The 19,093-nt window shown below is 49.6% G+C and overlaps 1 protein-coding gene across 1 annotated transcript in view; it reads right to left on the bottom strand.

The window, feature by feature from the left end:
- The window catches only part of LMAN1L (lectin, mannose binding 1 like), a 463,181-nt gene extending 444,982 nt beyond the window's left edge, over positions 1-18,199 (bottom strand). Inside the window, exon 1 of the mRNA XM_069625277.1 lies at positions 17,898-18,199. Within this exon, the coding sequence (XP_069481378.1) occupies positions 17,898-18,066 (169 nt within the window). The 5' untranslated portion in view covers positions 18,067-18,199. The remainder of the gene's footprint in view (positions 1-17,897) is intronic.
- Between the last annotated feature and the right edge of the window lie 894 nt (positions 18,200-19,093).

The following is a 19,093-nucleotide window of genomic DNA, read 5'->3' as shown; positions in this document are numbered from 1 at the left end:
TGAAGAACAAATCAGAATTTATTATTGTAGTTCAAATACTTGAATTGTACCTGTGAAGGAAAACCTGTGTTCTACTGAGACAAAGAAAACCATGCAAAGAATACAGAATACAAGTCAAACAGAAAGGACAGACTGACACTCCACTGGTGAAGTCTTCACACAGACGAAAGAAAGAAACAGAGAAAGCACCAGGTGGCAGGTGGCTATTCTAAGGGTGCAGAAGTAAAAGTCTGACACAGTGGTGGAATGCTTGTTAGCAAATACTATTATAAAAGTAAAGAAAAGGAGAAACCTATCTTGCCCCATTTCTATGAGGGGATGCCCTACCTCAACAAAAACACTAAGTACTCGGTCAGGATGTCTTGTAAAATAAAATGTCCACCGTCTTGTGTCGAAACCTATTTCCGTCCCTTTCTCTAAACTAGCTAAGGAAAACTGGACATCTTCTTGATCCAGCGGGAGGCTTCCCTCGTTCTGGATACAGCCCCTGAAAAAAGTTCAGTTTGTGGTGTGAAAACACGAGTGACTCTTTAAGAATAGTTCCTACGTATCAAATGGAGGAGTCTCTTCCCCTTGTTCTTGTCTTCAATTCAAAACTGTAGCACCAAGTCTGGTACACTATCCTGCCAGACTTGACTATCGAATTCAGAATTCCAGCAAATGTCTCTTCCTTTAGAAGTGGCTCTTCAACCCCTTGTTTCAACTTCTTGTACTCTTTCACATGCATCCCAGATCCTTCTGGGTTGTCTCTGGTGCTCCCTGACTCTTCCTTACTCTTCTGTGTGGGTCACAGACCCCTTTATATTCTGTCGGGCTCTTCCCGACTTGCTCTGGGCATCAGCCCCTTAAAAATGTCTCTTCCTCTATTATGGTTCCCTGACCCATTTGCCTTGCTCTTGTGAGCCTTGCCCAACCCCAGACTGTGGTGTGTTCCTCTTGCGGGTTCTCTACCCTTAACTCTCATTCGATGTCCAACTGAAAAGACCTGGTGTGCTCTCCTGCCAGGTACTGTTCCTCATAGGATGTTCTGTAAAGTTCCTTTTTGCTTTTCATTGCCCTTGTATTTCTTTTGAGTCTTTGACCTGTTTGTTTTGGGTTTGCCTCTGTGGTTCACCTGGGTACCGGACCCCTTTGTAGTAGCCCTCGAGGACATTTGGTTTACTCTCTTGCCAAGTGTCCACTGATGCAGCATATAACTGTCCTTATATTTCTCTGCGGGTCCTTGACCCATGTATTATCAGCTTTAGTTCATATCGGGTCCCCGACCCTCCTTAGCTTCCCCTTGTTCGGTTCTCAGCCCCTCTCATGCACCCATGCAGCACCCGTTATTTGTTTTTGGGGGCTCCTGCTGCATGGCGCCCTGCTCTGGCTCCTTCGACTCTCTGGACAGCCTTCAGATCTTTTTCTCTCAGCTGCCGCTGTCTTATGCATCTCTTCTTCGCCTCCAGCGAGATGGCCTGCGCAGCTTCCCTCCAGGAGGTATCTCAAGTCTTCCACGTACTTGGTTCTTTTCTGCTTTCTCGTGGTCTGCTGGTTCTTGGCAACACCTTTAGAGACGGAGATTCCACCATCATCATGGTCTGCAGCTTCTTCCTGTGTGTCTCTCTCTCTCTCTGCTGCATTCAAACTTCACTCTTGGTTCCTCCAGGCAGGCTCGACGAATGGCTTAGTCCTTCCTTTAATCTGTAGTCCTGGTAACCAATAGGCAGTCTCCTGCAACTAGACTGCATATTCTGGTTCCTATAAGAATACCTTATTGCTCCACCATTCTGCTTCTTCACAGTACTGAAATGATGATCATTATGATAGAGTTCAGTATCACTCTTCTTCGTCCCAGTATTCTCTTGGGACTTGGTTTCCTCATCTCTACATAGAGGTGTGGGGTACCCTAGGGTACGGAGTGGGGTGAAAGGAAGGAGGGGACAGAAATGAAGGAGGGAATACAGCGAGGGGGACTAATGGGTAGCGACCTTACCTGCCTGGCCTCATGGAAAGGGGCTTCCTCCATGGAAGCAGTGACAATACCCTGGGATTCGTCACAATCCCGTTGGCTGGGCTTGGGATGTTTTCCGGTCGATAGTCGTCGTGTGCTGTTGTGCGAGTCTATGTGTGGTTTGTTTTGTTGTTACAGTGTAGTGAAGTTTGTACGGATTGTTGTGTTATAGGCTTGTGGTTGTGTTTGGTTAGAGTTTGACAGGTATATGCAGAGGGATGAAACCATTAGTGGATTGGTTAATTGGGAAAATGCTAACAATCACAATTGTATGCAAGTGTGGCACATGCTGACATTTTAAACCTATCTAGATACGACGCCGGCTAGTGTTTATGATTACGTCTAGGTGGGGTACGTACTAACATTCATAGTTCCATCTAAGTGTGGCGTGTGCTAATAATCACAATTCCACCTGATTGTGGCACATGCTGACCTTCACAATCCCTTCTAGATGCAACGCTGGTTAATGTTCACGATTACGTCTATAGGTGACGGCGGCTAATGTTCACGATTAAGTCTAGAGGCGACGCCAGCTAATGTTCATGATTACGTCTGGATGTGGCACATGCTAACATTTACAATTCCATCTAAGTGTGGCATGTGCTAATAATTATAATTTCATCTAAGTGTGACACATGCTGACCTTCACAATCCCATCTAGATGCAACGCCGGCCAATGTTCACGATTACGTATAGGTGTGGCATATGCTAATAATCACAATTTCCTCTTAGTGTGGCATATGCTACCATTCAGAATTCTATCAAAGTGTGGGACATGCTGACAATTCCATTCTATCTAGATGCGACTTAGGCTAATGTCCACAATTTCATCTCTAAGTGTGGCACATGCTACCATTCACAATTGGTGGCATGTGCTAATAATCCCAATTCCATCTAGGTGTGTGACAAGCTACTGTTCACAATTCCATCTAGATGCAATGCTGGTTAATGTTCACGATTACGTCTAGAGGTGACGGCGGTTAACGTTCATGATTACGTCGAGGTGTGGCATATGCTATTAATAATTCCATCGAAGTGTGGCACATGCTAACAATCACAATTCCGTCCGAGTGTGGCACACGCTGACCTTCACAATCCAATCTAGATGCAACACCGGCTAATGTTCACGATTACATCTAGAGGCGAAGCCGGCTAATGTGCATGATTACGTCTAGAGGCGAAGTCGGCTAATGTTCACGATTATGTCTGGGTGTGGCACATGCTAACATTTACAATTCCATCCAAGTGTGGCATGTTCTAATAATTATAATTTTATCTGAGTGTGGCACATGCTGACCTTCACGATCCCATCTAGATGTGACGCCGGCCAATGTTCACGATTACGTCTAGGTGTGGCATATGCTAATAATCACAATTCCCTCTGATTGTGGCATATGTTAATAATCACAATGTGGCACAACATGCTACCATTCACAATTGGTGGCATGCCCTAATAATCACAATTCCATCTAGGTGTGGGACATGCTACTGTTCACAATTCTATCTAGGTTTGGGACATGCTAACATTCACATTTATATCAAGATGCGATGTAGGCTAATGTTCATGATTTTATCTAAGTGTGGCACATGCTACCATTCACATTTCCAACAAAGTGTGGGACTTGCTACCATTCACATTTCCAACAAAGTGTGGGACTTGCTACCATTCACATTTCCAACAAAGTGTGGGACTTGCTACCATTCACATTTCCAACAGTGTGGGACATGCTACCATTCACATTTCCAACAAAGTGTGGGACATGCTACCATTCACATTTCCAAAAAGTGTGGGACTTGCTACCATTCACATTTCCAACAAAGTGTGGGACATGCTGCCATTCACAGTTCCAACTAAGTGAGGCACATGCTACTATTCACAATCCTATCTAAGTGTGGAACATGCTGAAAATTCCATTCTAACTAGATGTGACTTAGCCTAAGTGTGGCACATGGTAACATTCACATTTCTATCACATTGTGGGACATCCTAACATGCACAATTCCATTTAGAAATTCTATTAGATACGACGCAGGCTAATGGTCATGATTCCATGTAAGTGTGTGACCTGTTGACATTCATAAATTCCATCTGGGTGTGGGACATGCTAACAATCACACTTCCATCTAGAGGCGACCCAAGGTAATGTTCATTAATCCATCTAAGAAACTTTCTAGTAATCTTTGAGCACACTATATGACAGTTTTATGGGTTGGAGTATAATTCAGTAAACTTTCAGTGCACTGTCTCGAATGTTAGACTAAGAGGGAGGTATGCAATTGATTACATCTATGTGTGGTGCATGCTAACATCTACAATTCCGTCTAAGTGTAGCATATGCAAACATACACAGTTTAAAGGTAGAATAATGTAGAGTGGCTGGGCTTTCTGGAGTAGAGTAATTGCTCTAGAGTAAATGCCACACTTACTTTTTTTTTTTGGTAGTCGGTGCTGGTTGACGGCTGGCTACTGGCTTCCCTGGCGTCTCCTGTGGATACCTGCTGACACTTTCTGGAGCCCCCTCTGAAGGACCCGCCCTTAGCCAGAGGGGCTGCCAGGCAGAGGGCTACCCTGGAGTGGGCGGTTAAGGCACAGGAGCGTTGGGTTCATGGGCGGTTTGGAAGGCGGGTGAGACGTGAGAGGAGGAAATGGAGCCTGGGGAGCACAGTGGACGCGGTGCCTGGAGCACCAGATTTTTTAAAATAAGGGCTCACAAGGTTGCAGGGCAGTTTGTGCGTTTGGGAGCGTTTGTGCCCACGGGTTAGGGTGGCGCTGGCCTGGGAAGGTGTTTTTTTGGGATCTCAGGGCAGCAGCAGGAGAACGCTTACCTGTAGCCTGGTGGAGAAGTGGTGCAGGGAGCGTTTGTGCCCAAGGGTTAGGCCCTTACAGTACACACGAGTATCCAGCCAATCAGGGCCTGAGGAGGGCTAGGGAGGCAGGACTGGAGGTCGGGAAGCAAGAGAGGTGCCGGGGATGCCGTGTGGGCCACGCTGGCCTTGGAAGGCGTTTTTGGGATTTCAGGGCAGCAGTAAGAGAATACTTACCTGTAGCCTGGTGGAGAAATGGCACAGGGAGCGTTTGTGCCCACGGGTTAGGCCCTTACAGTGCACACAAGGATCCAGCCAATCAGGGCCTGGGGGAGGGCTAGGGAGGCAGGACTGGAGGTCGGGAAGCAAGAGATGTGCCGGGGACGCCGCGAGGGTCGCTCTTGCCTGAGAAGGTGTTTTTGGGATCTCAGGGCAGCAGCAAGAGAACGCTTACCTGTAGCCTGGTGGAGAAATGGCGCAGGGAGCGTTTGTGCCCATGGGTTAGGCCCTTACAGTGCACAGGAGGATCTAGACAATCAGGGCCTGGGGGAGGGCTAGGGAGACAGGACTGGAGGTCGGGAAGCAGGAGAGGTGGCGGGGATGTCGCGAGGGTCGCACTGGCCTGGGAAGGTGTTTTTGGGATCTCAGAGCAGCAGTAAGAGAACGCTTACCCGTCGTGCAACTCATGTTTGTGGGGAATGTGGTGCTTGATGATTTGTAGACAACCTAATTCTGGGTCAGGTGTTTGTGAGTGGCAGAGCAGCTACCTCGCTGTAATCTGTTAGTAGTTATTCATTGAGGCACAGTTTCATCAATGGCGCTGCCACATTGGTTGTACCACAAGGGTCTCTATCATTACTCCTCCTGCTGCACCATGGTGTGCACAGGAAACTCCCATGCACCCTTGGTGCATACCTGTGGGGATGTGGGATGAGCGTTGAGCACTGTACCCCCTTTTTCATAAGCCCAGCAGACCAGATGGGTTGGGCCCAGCCAACGGCGAAGTGGAAGGATCCAACTCAAGGGAGTCAGGGAAGAGAGGATGGGCCTTGGTCGTGGGTGGCAGCTTCAGCCCCAGACCCTGGATGGTGGCCTTAAGGCAGACACAGCCTCATGGCTGCACAGCCATGTGGTAATGGGTGACTGTCCTAGGCTATCTGGTACTTCGACTGGGACAAATTTGACGAGTGCCTAGAGCAGATGACTGCGTAGAGCAGATGAGTTGCGTAGAGCCAAAGAGCCGGATGATTGCGTAGAGCCGCTGAATGCATAGAGCGGACGGAACGGGTGAAGTATGTGTATGGAATGGGTGATGTATGTGGACGGAACGGGCGACGTATGTGGACGGAACGGGCGACGTATGTGGACGGAACGGGCGACGTATGTGGACGGAACGGGCGCGACGTCTGTGGGTGGAACGGGCGCGACGTCTGTGGGTGGAACGGGCGCGACGTCTGTGGATGGAACGGGCGCGACGTCTGTGGATGGAACGGGCGCGACGTCTGTGGATGGAACGGGCGCGACGTCTGTGGATGGAACGGGCGCGACGTCTGTGGATGGAACGGGCGCGACGTCTGTGGATGGAACGGGCGCGACGTCTGTGGATGGAACGGGCGCGACGTCTGTGGATGGAACGGGCGCGACGTCTGTGGATGGAACGGGCGCGACGTCTGTGGATGGAACGGGCGCGACGTCTGTGGATGGAACGGGCGCGACGTCTGTGGATGGAACGGGCGCGACGTCTGTGGATGGAACGGGCGACGTCTGTGGATGGAACGGGCGACGTCTGTGGATGGAACGGGCGCGACGTCTGTGGATGGAACGGGCGCGACGTCTGTGGATGGAACGGGCGCGACGTCTGTGGATGGAACGGGCGCGACGTCTGTGGATGGAACGGGCGCGACGTCTGTGGATGGAACGGGCGCGACGTCTGTGGATGGAACGGGCGACACGTCTGTGGATGGAACGGGCGACGTCTGTGGATGGAACGGGCGACGTCTGTGGATGGAACGGGCGACGTCTGTGGATGGAACGGGCGACGTCTGTGGATGGAACGGGCGACGTCTGTGGATGGAACGGGCGACGTCTGTGGATGGAACAGATGAAGTATGTGGATGAAGTGCATAAAACAACTTATAGTACACGGAACGAATCGGAGTAAATAGAACAGATCCGAATGCATGAAACGGACTGGAGTGCGTGGGGCAGACTGGAGTGCGTGGGACAGACTGGAGTGCGGGGGACAGACTGGAGTGCGGGGGACAGACCGGAGTGCGGGGGACAGACTGGAGTGCGGGGGACAGGCTGGAGTGCGGGGGACAGGCTGGAGTGCGTGGGACAGGCTGGAGTGCGTGGGACAGGCTGGAGTGCGTGGGGCAGACTGGAGTGCATGGAACGGATTGGAGCGCGTAGAATTGCGTGACCTACATAGAATGGTTTGGAGTGCATGGAACGTTTGAAAGAGCATGTAACCCATCATATCACATCACCACACTTACTCTCTTCTTTACACCACCATTCAGCTAGAACACAGGGATATATGACACCATTCGGTATAACTGTTCCCATACCAACATCTGCTGCATACTCCCCATCATTCTAAGTAAACACTGCTGGTTACACACCCCCCAGCCAGGCGTTCTCCTCAGACCTAACGCAGCCACATTCGGTCTGGATAAATCCTGCCAGAACCAACACATACTCCTGATCTCTCAACCACCACACCTACCGCTAAGAAGCAGCTATTACACAAATGCCACACCAGCTGCACACATATCCGGTGCTCACACGCACCTTTGACTCTCTACTCTCTCTACTGACTTGAACTCCGGTTCCCAAGGGCGTTCAACCTACCAGCGCCTTCAGACCATACCAATGGTACATGAGGCACTATATAAATGCAAAGTAACATAACATAACATATGGCCACAGTCGCACCTGGCACAGCTGTCTACTACATTTGTCTGCAGCCAGGCTCCATGATAGCAGGTGTGAAGTGTCTCCCCGTGGGACAGGTGTGCGTCAGGGGAGCTGGATGGGCTCCTCCATGCTGGGATGTGTCCCCGGAGCAGGTTGAGAGCTACAGGCCTGGCCACAGAGGGAGAGGCTGGCAGCTGGAGACCCAGGTGGGTGCCACGGTACAGTAGGTGTCCCAGGGTAGTGCTACTGGGGCTGGGCCAGGTGGTCAGGGGCAACAGCAGAGCTCACATAATCTCGGTGTCTGCTCAAATAGACATGCAGTGTGGGTAATCAACAGAAACACAACTGGGTGAAGAGGTCCTTCGTGGGACAGGGTGACTTGACAGCTAGGGTCTACTCAATGCCACCCCTAGCTGTCGGGGGCTCTGCCCTCAACAACTTGAGTTTGACCATCTGGAGAGGGCCAGGGCTCCCGCCAGTTTCTCTGGGATCATTTGCATTACCTCACTGTACAGCACGAACGCACCCATCTCTGCCACTCCTGGTTTCGGCATCCAATCCCAACTCCGTTACAATCAGCGTAGATCAATGGAGGCCATCGCCCGTCCTTTCCAAATGGCTCTCGCCTATCTCTTGGGATCGACTTACCCATGTTCAACTGCGGTTCACATGGAACCCTCCTCCACTTCAGCCTTTAAAGTTTTCTTTTGAAATGTTGCCACCAAGATCTGCACCTGCGGCGGCTTTGCCCCGTGGCTCTCAGCACTGACAATGAGCACCGACGATGGCCTAGAATGGTCCTGACGATCCAGCTCTAGCTAAATCCATTTTAAGGCCAGTTGATTAAGCAGGTGAGTTGTTACTCACTCCTTAGCAGATTTCATCTTCCATGGCCACCGTCCTTTTGTCTGCATCAACCAACACCTTTTCTGGGGTTGGATGAGTGTTGGCATGGGTCGCCTTAACCCAGCATTAGGTTCATCCCTCAGTGCCAGTTCTGCTTCCCAAAAGTGGCCCACTGTGCACCTGTCTCCACACCAGTGAGCTGGACTTCTTGTCCATTTTAAGTATGAGAATAGGTTGAGATACTATCGCCTTCAAGACCTCTGATAATTTGCTTTACCAGGTCAAAGTGGGATTTACGAGTGCGAGGTCTACTTAGGGTAACTTCAGAGGGGGCCAGCTACTAGCTGGTTTGATTTGTTTTTTTCCCCGTTTCCAGGTTGGATGACCCGATTTGCACATCAGGAGCGCTACGGACATCCACCAGTATTTCCTCTGGTTTTACCCTGCCCAGGCATTGTTCACCATCTTGTGGGTCCTATCACACATGCTCATGCTCCACTTCCCCGACAGAGAGGGGTAGAGGGCCGGTGATGCAGCTGCCACAACGGGATCCCACCTCAGCCAGTGTGCATTAGCCCTCACTTTCATTACGCCAAGGGTTTGGTACTGGCCTCTGACTCTTACCCACATTTGACTCCTTGGTCTGTGTTTGAAAATGGGTTGGGTGGGTAACTGATATCATCGCAGACCCTTGGCATCCTTTGTGGCCCCTGCTGCCCAGCAGCATAAAACAGTTGTGGCGCACTAAGGACAAGCCAAACCAGTTGACCGTCGCACTTAGATCAGGGGTTCCTATTCCCCATCAATGACCAGGTGAACCCCTGAGAGGGGCCGGGATAGTTGGTTGAGGAGGACACGACAGCAGTCAATCTCCCTCAGCCCTGCGGACATGGCAAGACTGCTGCCACTCTCTACCGGATCAGAGAGCCCTCTCAGCCGACCCAGACAGCGAAGTAACTTTACTGAAAATGTTGGGGGGGACATGACATCTGTAGAAAAGGTGCCCCAGCCAAATGAATGGGGACAAAATGGTGAGCCATGAAAGTTGGCGGGGACAAACACCCCTGTCCCCCCTAAAATTACGCCCATAGACCCAGAGCCAGTCGCAGTGCACCACCATTGAGGAAATGCAACCTGCAGGGGCCGTGTGGGTCCGGGTGGCAGTCCCACGAGGGGAAAACCAACCTGCCCGCTGTGTTGAATCCTCTGAGCGGACTGCATGGACCCCACCTATTTACCTCTCAACAGTTTCGAGCCCTCTTGTACTCTGTCTTCAGAGTTCTTTTCAACATTCCCTTATGGTACTTGTCAGCTAGCGGTCTCCTGTCTGTATTTGGCCTTACATGAAGTTTACCACCCACTTTGGCCTGCATTCCCAAGCAACCTAACTCCAAGATGACCCAATCACAGCATGCCGGGGGGGGGGGATGATACCGGTCTCACCCTGCTGCCGGATGTGGATTCTGCACTGGGTTCTTCCCTCTTCATTTGCCCTTTGTGAGGGAATACTGGTTAGTCTCTTTTCCTCCGCTTAGCGCTATGCTTCAATTCAGGAGGTCGCCACGTCTATTCTGAGGTCCTGGTCGAGGAACCAAAGTTCAGGCAGCCGGCTTCAGGGGCTGGGCTGTCTGAGGGGGTATGCCCCAGCCCTGTGCCTCTGGCATAGCCATCTGTGCGCTGTTCTGATTTGCGCCAAATAACACATAGGAGGGGTTGGCATCAGATGCAGTCGCAAGGCCTTCACTACAGGGCTGTCCCTTGCAGACAGACATGGGACACCACAGACGGTGACAAGTGGCATTGCCAGCTGCCCCCGGGGTAGGGGAAGGTGCATCAGGTATTTAGGCTGCCGCTGCCACTACCACCACCACTCGGGCACACTGGGAGCCTGGCCCGCCCAACCCCACGGGTGGGAAAACGGAGGCTACGATGCTCCTGCAACAAGCCTCTGCAGCAGGTCATGGGATCCTGCGATGGTGCTGATCAGGGTCTGACCATAGGGGGATGAAGGGAACGTGGTCGCTGCAACAGCCCCAGCCATGCACATGGGGTGTGTCCCTCGGCTATTGACATTCAAGCGACCCTCAGACAGGTAGAGCCATAGGAGGAATCCAGGGCCACATGGTGTGCTTGAAGTGTCAATCAATGTGTCCTACAATTCACACCAAATCTCGCAGCTAGGTGCATTCTTCATAGATGCGTGAGCCAAGTGGTCCACCCCCAGGAGTCACAGGCAACTTTTTTGTCCAGACATTTATTTATTTTAATTTTTACATTTTTAAAGCGCTCACACAGCCCACAGGCATCGAGGCGCTGTTACAGGAATTGTTCGTTTTTTGGATGCGTAATTGTTTTGTTTTTTTTGTCTTAGTTGCGTATTTATAACGCGCTTAAACACCCAGAGGTTTCTAAGCGCGGACCCGGGGTCGAACTTGTGTTGCTTCGTGTCGTCGTCCTAAAGCGCGCACGTTGCCGCTGAGCTATCCTCCCGGGACATTGACCCAAACCTGTGAAGGCATGAGGGCAGGGGGCAGGGGGGGAACAGCACCACCTGTCCCACCCACCTGTGCAGTGAGACAGCCAAGTACCCCATATAGCTTCTCACTTGAGAGTAAGCCAAGACCATTGTGGTTTTCAAAGGAACATGTTCCAGATGCTCAGCCCACCATCTTCTGCAGAAGCAGAACAGCACAACACACATACATGGGTCAAGCACAACGTAACAGGGGAAGGCAGCTCAACCGCTGGCCCACTGCTCATCCATTAGTAGAAGTAGAGTAGGAGTAGTAGGAGCAGAGGTTGCAATAGTAGTTGTTGGGAGTAAAGTAGGTGGTGGGAGTAGCGAGCGAAGCACATTAGTAGTAGAAGGGTGAGCAGGACACCATATCCCTGGAAGTCCCTGAGGGTTGAATAGGGGCTAGTAGAGGTTGGGCACAATATCCCTGAGTAACTTGGAAGGTAGTATTTATTTATTGTTTATTTATATTTATTTATTTATTGTATTTGTTACACGCCCAGACCCTCAGGTAGCATGGTAGCATATAGCGCTTATACACAGGTGAAGTGCTTCAAAGCGCTTCAAGGCAGGAAGCTAACAAGGGAATACAGTAATCATTCTTAGGCCTTGAAGATTCTGAATGATCTAACAGAAAACTAGTATACTAAGCCTGATGACATTTCTCCTAGTGCCAAGCTTGCGAGGGGGGCAGAAAAATGGTGGGGGGGCAGGACAGACAAACTAACTTCTCCTAGTATATTTAAGTCATGCATACGTACAGACAAATGTGAGGCGAAGGGGGCGGGGGGGGCTTCCGGTCCAGCATGGCCCTGGGTTAAGTGCAGAGAGGTTGCCCCGCTCACGGAGCGCAAGCTGAAAGTGCAGTAATGTTGAACAAAGTGCAGTGGCCCGGGGAGTCCCTGGAGGTGAACCAGGCAACCAGTCAGCAGAAACGAAAAGGAGTTAGGCAGGAGAAGGAGGGTGGAGAGAAAAGAAAGTAGGTTACCAGGGGAGAGGGTGAGAGAAGGAGGAAGAGAAAAGGAAAGTCTTGAGGCGTTTTTGGAACTTAAGGTTCTACGGCTCAAGACAGAGAAAGGCAGAAAGGCTGTTCGAGAGGGAAGTACCTGCAGAGGACAAATATCTACCCCCAAATCTCTGTTTGTGAAAGCTGTTCACCCGCAGAATGTTGGAGGACGAGAGGAGGACTCTAGAGGGAGAGTATTTAGGAAGAGAGCATTGTAGATAGTGCGGACCCGGGCCCCAGAAAGCTTTTCGGATAATGCAGAGGGTCTTGAACTTGATCCTTGCGACCACGGGGAGCCAGTGGTGGGATTTCAGCGCTGGAAAGATGCGGTCCCAGGGCTTGAGACCAAGGATAAGTCTTGCAGTTCTGTTCTGTATGAGTTGTAGAGGATGGAGAGTAGAAGTAGGAAGATTGAGAAGGAGGCTGTTGCAGGGTTTATGGTGATATCATTGAATGTGATGAGCCTCTGGGGGCAAGTGAGAAAAGGTAGACTAACTCTGAGGAGATGCAGTTGGTAGTTGGACTTTTTGGAGATGTCTGAGATGTGAGAAGAGAAGGAAAGAGTGGAGTCGAAGATGACCTCAAGATTTTTTGCCTCATTGGTAGGTGAGGGCACAGGATCAAGGGAGGGAGGCCAGTGAGAAAGCGGGAGCGGGGGTCCCAATGAGGACCATCTCTGCCTTACTGGCATTCAGGCATACACAGTTAGCAGCACACCAAGCCTGAATTGCGGATAGACAGTCAGGGATGAGCGAGGAGGAGGAGGCCGCCGAGGGTAGCCTGAAAGACAGCTCCGTGGCATCTGCACAACACTGAAAGTTAGAGGTAAAGGTAGAGATCCTGTGGGCCAAGGGGGCCATGTAGATATTGAAGAACCAGGGGAAAAGGTTAGATCCCTGGGGGACACCACAAGTAGAGAGAGTGGTAGAGGAGAGAAAGGGCCCGAGTTCCACCTGGGAGGGCTGGTCAGAGAGAAAGGAGGAGAGTCACACCAGGGCCTGAACTGTGATGCCCAGGGTATCACAGAAACGGGTGATCAGGATGTTGTGGTTTACCGTATTGAAAGCAGAAGAGGGGTTGAGAAGAATGAGGACAGAGGGAGAGTTGGAGTCAAGATTTGAGAGCAGGCCTTCATGGGTGTTCAAAAGGTACGTTTCCGTGCCTCTGGATGCTCTAAAGCCAGATTGATGGCCATGGAGACAACCAACAGATTCAGTATGGAGGGTAAGTTGAGTGATAGCCAGTAGAAAGGTTGTGGTATTAGGGAAAATAGGAACAGTAGTAGAGCGGGATGAGCAACAGTTAGTGGGAGAGTAGGAGGGGCTATTGGCATTAACCGAGACAGAAATTATAATGAGGGGAATAGCGTGAGGTGGGGAAGTAGAGTGAGAGGAAGGAGGCAAAAGGAATAACGGAAGTAGAAAGATAGATGGAAGTAGAAGTGTTAAAGAATAGAAGTGGGAAAGGAAGTAAGATCGGAAGGGTGGAGGTGGAAAGGCAGAGTGAGAGATTGGAAGGGACAGTGATGTGGTGGGAGGAAGGTAGCTTACAAGGTCAGATTAGTGAAAGGTCAGAAGTGAGAGGTGTATGTGACGCAGTATGAAAGAAGGCACCATTCCCTATTGCCAGAGAGACTAACCAACGATAGGAGAAGGAAAGTTAGTAGTTCCCCAAGGAGTCAAGTAGCCATCGTATTACGGCAAACCCCCGAAGAGTAGAGAAGTAGAAGACCGACATGTGTTACCGATCTGAAGATTACTAACAGCCGATGGGGATGTCTGGGCTGGGAGGTGGGTTTCACACCCGTGAAAGTCGAGAGAGTAAAGGGACGGCCCTAGCGCCAATCATTCCCAGTCCCTTAGACCCCAGAGAATTAAGGAGATTAGTAGTCATTCTGATCATTTTTATCGAAATAAACACCTTTGGACTTTTCATAAGAGTCAGCGCGGGTATTTGTGATGGGCCACCGCGTCTCACCCCCTCTAAATAATAGTTTCTAACTCCTCTTCTGTAGCAGATCTAATGTTAAATAATTGTTGATCTTACCGGATCAAACAAATATGTATTGAAATTAATGTTTTTTCCAAAATGATGTTGTGGGGGGGCCAGCCCCCCTCCATTGCCGCCAAACATTTCAGCAGATGTGTGTGACCTAGCAAAATAAATGCCTGATCATACCAAATCTTACGTATATCTAACCAATGAAATCAATTTGTGCATTTTTTGGTTGAGGGGGGCTAACTCACACACTACGGGTTAGGGGTCCCTAAATAATTGCGTATAACTCCTGTTCTGTAGCAGATCTAACATTGAAAATGGTTGATCATACCGGATCTAATGAAGACCTAACAAATGACATGTTTGTGTACTATTTTTGATTGAAGGGGGTGACTAGCTTACTATGGGTTAGCCCCAAGTCTCTTAATTATTGCTTATAACTCCTGTTCCGTAGTGGAACAAACATTGACAATTGTTGATCTTACTGGATCTAACTAATATGTTTTGAAATGAATTACTTTTTTCCCAAAATGTTGTTGGGGGGGCATCCCCCCCTCCTTTGCAGCCAAATATTTCAGCACCTGAGTTTGATCTAACAAAGAAAATGCCTGATCATACCGGATCTAACGTATATCTAACCAATGACTTCGATGTTTGTGCATTTTTTGGTTGTTTGGGCCTAACAAGCGTATTACTGATTAGCCCCCTCTCTAAATAATTGCTTATAACTCCTGTTCTGTAGCGGATCTAATGTTGAAAATGGTAGATCATACCCGATCTAACAAATATGTATTGAAATGAATGACTTTTCCCCCCAAATTTAGTTGAGGGGGGGCCAGCCCCCCTCCTTTGCAGCCAAATATTTCAGCACATGTGTGTGATCTAACAAAAAAATTGCCTGATCATACCGGATTGAATGTATATCTAACAAATGACATCAAATTTTGTGAATTTTTAGCTTGAGGGGGCTAACTAGCTCATTACAGGTTATCCCTGTTCTAAATAATTGCTTATAACTCCTTTTCTGTAGCAGATCTAATGTTGAAAATGGTTGGTCATACCGGATCTAACGAAGATCTAACAGATGTACTATTTTTGATTGAAGGGGGCTAGGTACGAGTTAGCCTCCCCCTCTAAAGAATTGCTTATAACTCCTGTTCTGCAGCGGATCTAAGAGATCTAATGAAACAGATACTTTTACGTAAAAGATAATGAAAGGGAGGCTAACCCAGGCGAGGTGAAAAAAAGTGCAAGCTCTGCGCTGGTCCTGAAACTTTAGATCTGCAAGCTTTCAGTGATGCTTGGCAACCAAGTGCCTGCCGGCACCAGGCCGCAAAGCTTTTGGAGGAACAGGACCACACTAAGGTGCTGTAAATTGGGGGTGCCCCAACCAGCCAGACTTAAAAGCAGTGAAATACGGCAAGTTAAAACAAAAAAAGTGTGGCGTATATGTTTGAATGTAGTGTTTTTTCGAGATTATTAATGCATATGTGCTTGAGTGTATGTGCGGGCAAGAATGGCGATTGTATGTGTTTGGTTGAGGAGGGGGGAGTGTAAGAATCTGCGAAAGTTATCTCGTAAACAGGGTAGGATTGCCCATTTGGGAAATCAGCCATATTCCCGAACTTCATTTGTTAATTAATGGCCGGTTTTACACTTTTAATGTGTGGTAGGGTGACCAGATGTCCTGGTTTTGCCGGGACTGTCCCTGTATTTGGTGCTCTGTCCTCTTTTCTCAAGATTATGTTCCCATTGGAAACTGCAGTGGTCCTGGTTTTTTGTATTAGGTCTTCAAAGATGGCAGCCAGGAATGCACAACCTCGCATAGAAGAAAAGCTGCATTTTACAACTTAAGATCGCTTTTATTTGTGATAAATCAATTATGATATGTGCTTTGAACAATAACACTTAAAACGCCTTCTCCTCCCAACGCTACTGAAGTGTAGTGCCTTGAGAGCCACTTTCAAGAGTTAGTCCTACTTTTGTGTTTTTGCCCTGTCCCGGTTTTTTACTTTTTAAATCTGGTCACCATAATGTGTGGGCCGATTTTGGTGGCGCTTAGATTCCTCCCGCGCATTTCAACGACCACTTTACTTTTTCTTCCTTTCTTGTGGAGTGGCACCTGCACTGATGTATGTCAGCTCGGCACGAAACACAAACCCAAAATATGAGGTCGCCGGGTGAAGAAGAGGTTAGATGCTGCTAGTGCTGGGCTGCAGCAGCCAAGGTTCCATCAAAAAGAACCTTGAATGCAGTCCCCGCCTACCTCTCCCTGAATCCTGCTTCTGAGATAAGAACGACTGGACTTGGGAAACGAATGCAAGACACGCAGAAGAAAAGTTGGTCCGCCTTTTTTTGCATTTCATTGAAAAATGTGTATTATATGCAAGATTCCGCCCAGGCAAGCATTAAGACAAAACGCAAACGCAGTGCAAGCAAATGCACATTTAGACTGTGGGCATCTGTATGTTTGCTTTTAAGAATGCTCATTTAGGCCAGCACCAACAGGCGCTCACAAATAGCTCCGCCAAATGGCCATCCATGTTATTTACATCTCAGATGGTATCAAAGTCTCGTGGTAGTCCTATTGCGAGGGAGGAATATGTCTGTACTTCATGAAATAATTAAAAATCACTTATTTTCAATGTGTTAACGTGATTGAACCACTAGAGCAGGTCTCCCGTATCACTACTTCTGCGATGAAGAGACTGACCTGGGGTTATCCGTCACTGGAATTTAAAACTTACAAACTAAATGGTGTGGTGAAGATGCGAGTACTGGAAGCTTTTACTGTTTACAAAGCTGCACAAATACACGTCTGTATTTACACACAACGATTACAGATTTCTGTGGGTCCACTGTTTTTGAATTGTTTACATGTGTGCACCTTAGAACCTCTCTCTTTCATGTGTTCCGACATTAAAGGTGGCACACCTTTGCTGGAGCCCTGAAGCCTGTCACCTACCTCATGCAGTATCCAGCAACATTCTAATCACCTTTTTTGCTTCTTTGTCGTGCAATAGCTCCTGCCTGCGAATCCCGTGACAATCTGCACCCATTAGCCTCCTTGCTGCATTCTTTTGACTTTATCATCAGGGAACCTCAGGCTGTTTACCGAAGCTGTAATGCAGGCGGGGCCAGGGGTAAGTGGGCACAGATGTTGAAATGGGACATCCCCGACTCTAAGCAGCTTCAGCCAACCTTGACATGGGGACATAAGTGAGTGCGGATAGCCGGCCAAGCTGGTAAATCAGAATAACGGCCTGAAACGGGGCAGCTTCACTGGGGTTTAACTCCTCCGGAGGGAGGGCCGATTACAAGAAATAAATGCCACAGAGGAGACCACATCACACGTAGGTCCCGTCAGTTACCGGCGAGAAGTGCCCCCCATCGCCGGGCAGGCTTTGCTGGGGAGACTCCAACGCCCTTTGGGGAGTCTCCCAAACTTACGGACTGAACCTACAAAAGGACGCGGCTGGTCTTTATCCAGCTCATTTCACTTATCTGCAAAGTGACTTTGAGATACCCCCTCACAACTCTGCGCTCTCACGTGCTTAATGTACCCAGAAATCACCTCGTGGGGTGCCCCATTAACTTCAAGTCATTTCCTTTTAGAAATCACTGAAGTCCACCAAGACTACAACTCCCAGATGCATTCGTTTGAATGGAATGAAAATAAGAAACGACAATGATTCATTGCCAATGAATCATTTTGACAGGGGACCGTCATGTGTTCACCCTACCAACCATTGTGTATTGTGGCACCAGGAGACCCCTGCCCTCCCCGCGCCCAGACATCTCCCCGACTATCTTACCTCCAAAGTGGCTCCAAAAGGGCACATCCCCGATGGGAAAACTTAAGTGTGGACCCTTGAAGCTGAACTTGTACTCAAACCTGCGGTGAGCAGCGATGTCCCCATCTTGGGAAGAGAGGTGGGGCAGTAGGGCAGCCAGAAGAAGGGGCATCCACCCCAAGCGACCCATCCTTACCCCCAACGGGAGGTCTCAGGAACTGGGGTCAGAGATCCAGGTGTCGTAGTGCGCGCGCTGCAGGGAGCCCGGCAGAACCCTGCAGCGGGTGGAGTGCTCAGAGTAACGGGGCTGAGACGGAGGAAGTCCCCGCCACGCCAGGCATAGGACTGTCAAAGATCCCCGCGCATGGGCCAGTGGGACCAAGCAGACCAGGCACTCCCTGATTGGAGGACGCTCGCAGAGCAGACCGGCCCACCTCTCCGCCGTGTGACCCTCCACCCAAGGTCACTGCCAGCCACGCACCTCCACCTGCATGATAACAAAAAAAAAGTCAAGGTTTACATTTAGATTTTCTCCCTTGTGTGTCGGATCCGTGTTTGTCATAGAGGACTTTGACTTGGGTTTCCCCTCACCCAGTCAGTGGCGTAGCTAGAATGGCTGGGGGGTGGGGGGGCTCTGAAATCCTGCCCCCCCTAATGCCCCAAACTACCTAAGGCAAGCAGTGACTGTGTTCTCTGTTCATGGTGTTATTTGTGTCACTAAGGCAAATGTCCGCAGATCAGGCAGCACATACTCTCCCTTTGTTTCAAAGCTAGCAGTGATCTTGGTATGCATTCTAGCGTGGGTATGAGCACGAGCCACTTCTCAGGTGCCCCTGCCTGGCTCCTGCACAGAGACCTCCATAGAGTGCAGAGCAGCTTGCAGCCCCTCCCATCAGAATGTAGCGCACGAAACTGCTCATGATAGGCCATTAGTCACTGAATGGTTTAGTGCCAGAATTCTGATGGGGGGGGGGGTGGAGGGGCAGTGGGGTGTGGGTAGTTGGTGTGCACAAAATCCTCTCTGCAGGAGTGCTTGTGACGTCACACACATTACCTTTCATAGGCACCCCCCCACTTTTGTCTGTGCCCCCCCTACTTTTGTCTTTGTCCCCCTCTGTGCCCCTCCTTAATTTGATTCCTGGTGACGCCACTGCACCCATCTCTCCATATTTTCAATTGGGGGAGCTATGCTTTCTACAACCGCGCTAATCAGCCTC

The sequence above is a fragment of the Ambystoma mexicanum genome, chromosome 11 (genome assembly GCF_040938575.1).
Source record: "Ambystoma mexicanum isolate Mex_15411 chromosome 11, UKY_AmexF1_1, whole genome shotgun sequence".
Lineage (NCBI taxonomy): Eukaryota > Metazoa > Chordata > Amphibia > Caudata > Ambystomatidae > Ambystoma > Ambystoma mexicanum.
Note: the sequence above shows the minus strand (reverse complement) of the source record. Positions and strands in the feature narration are given on the sequence as shown.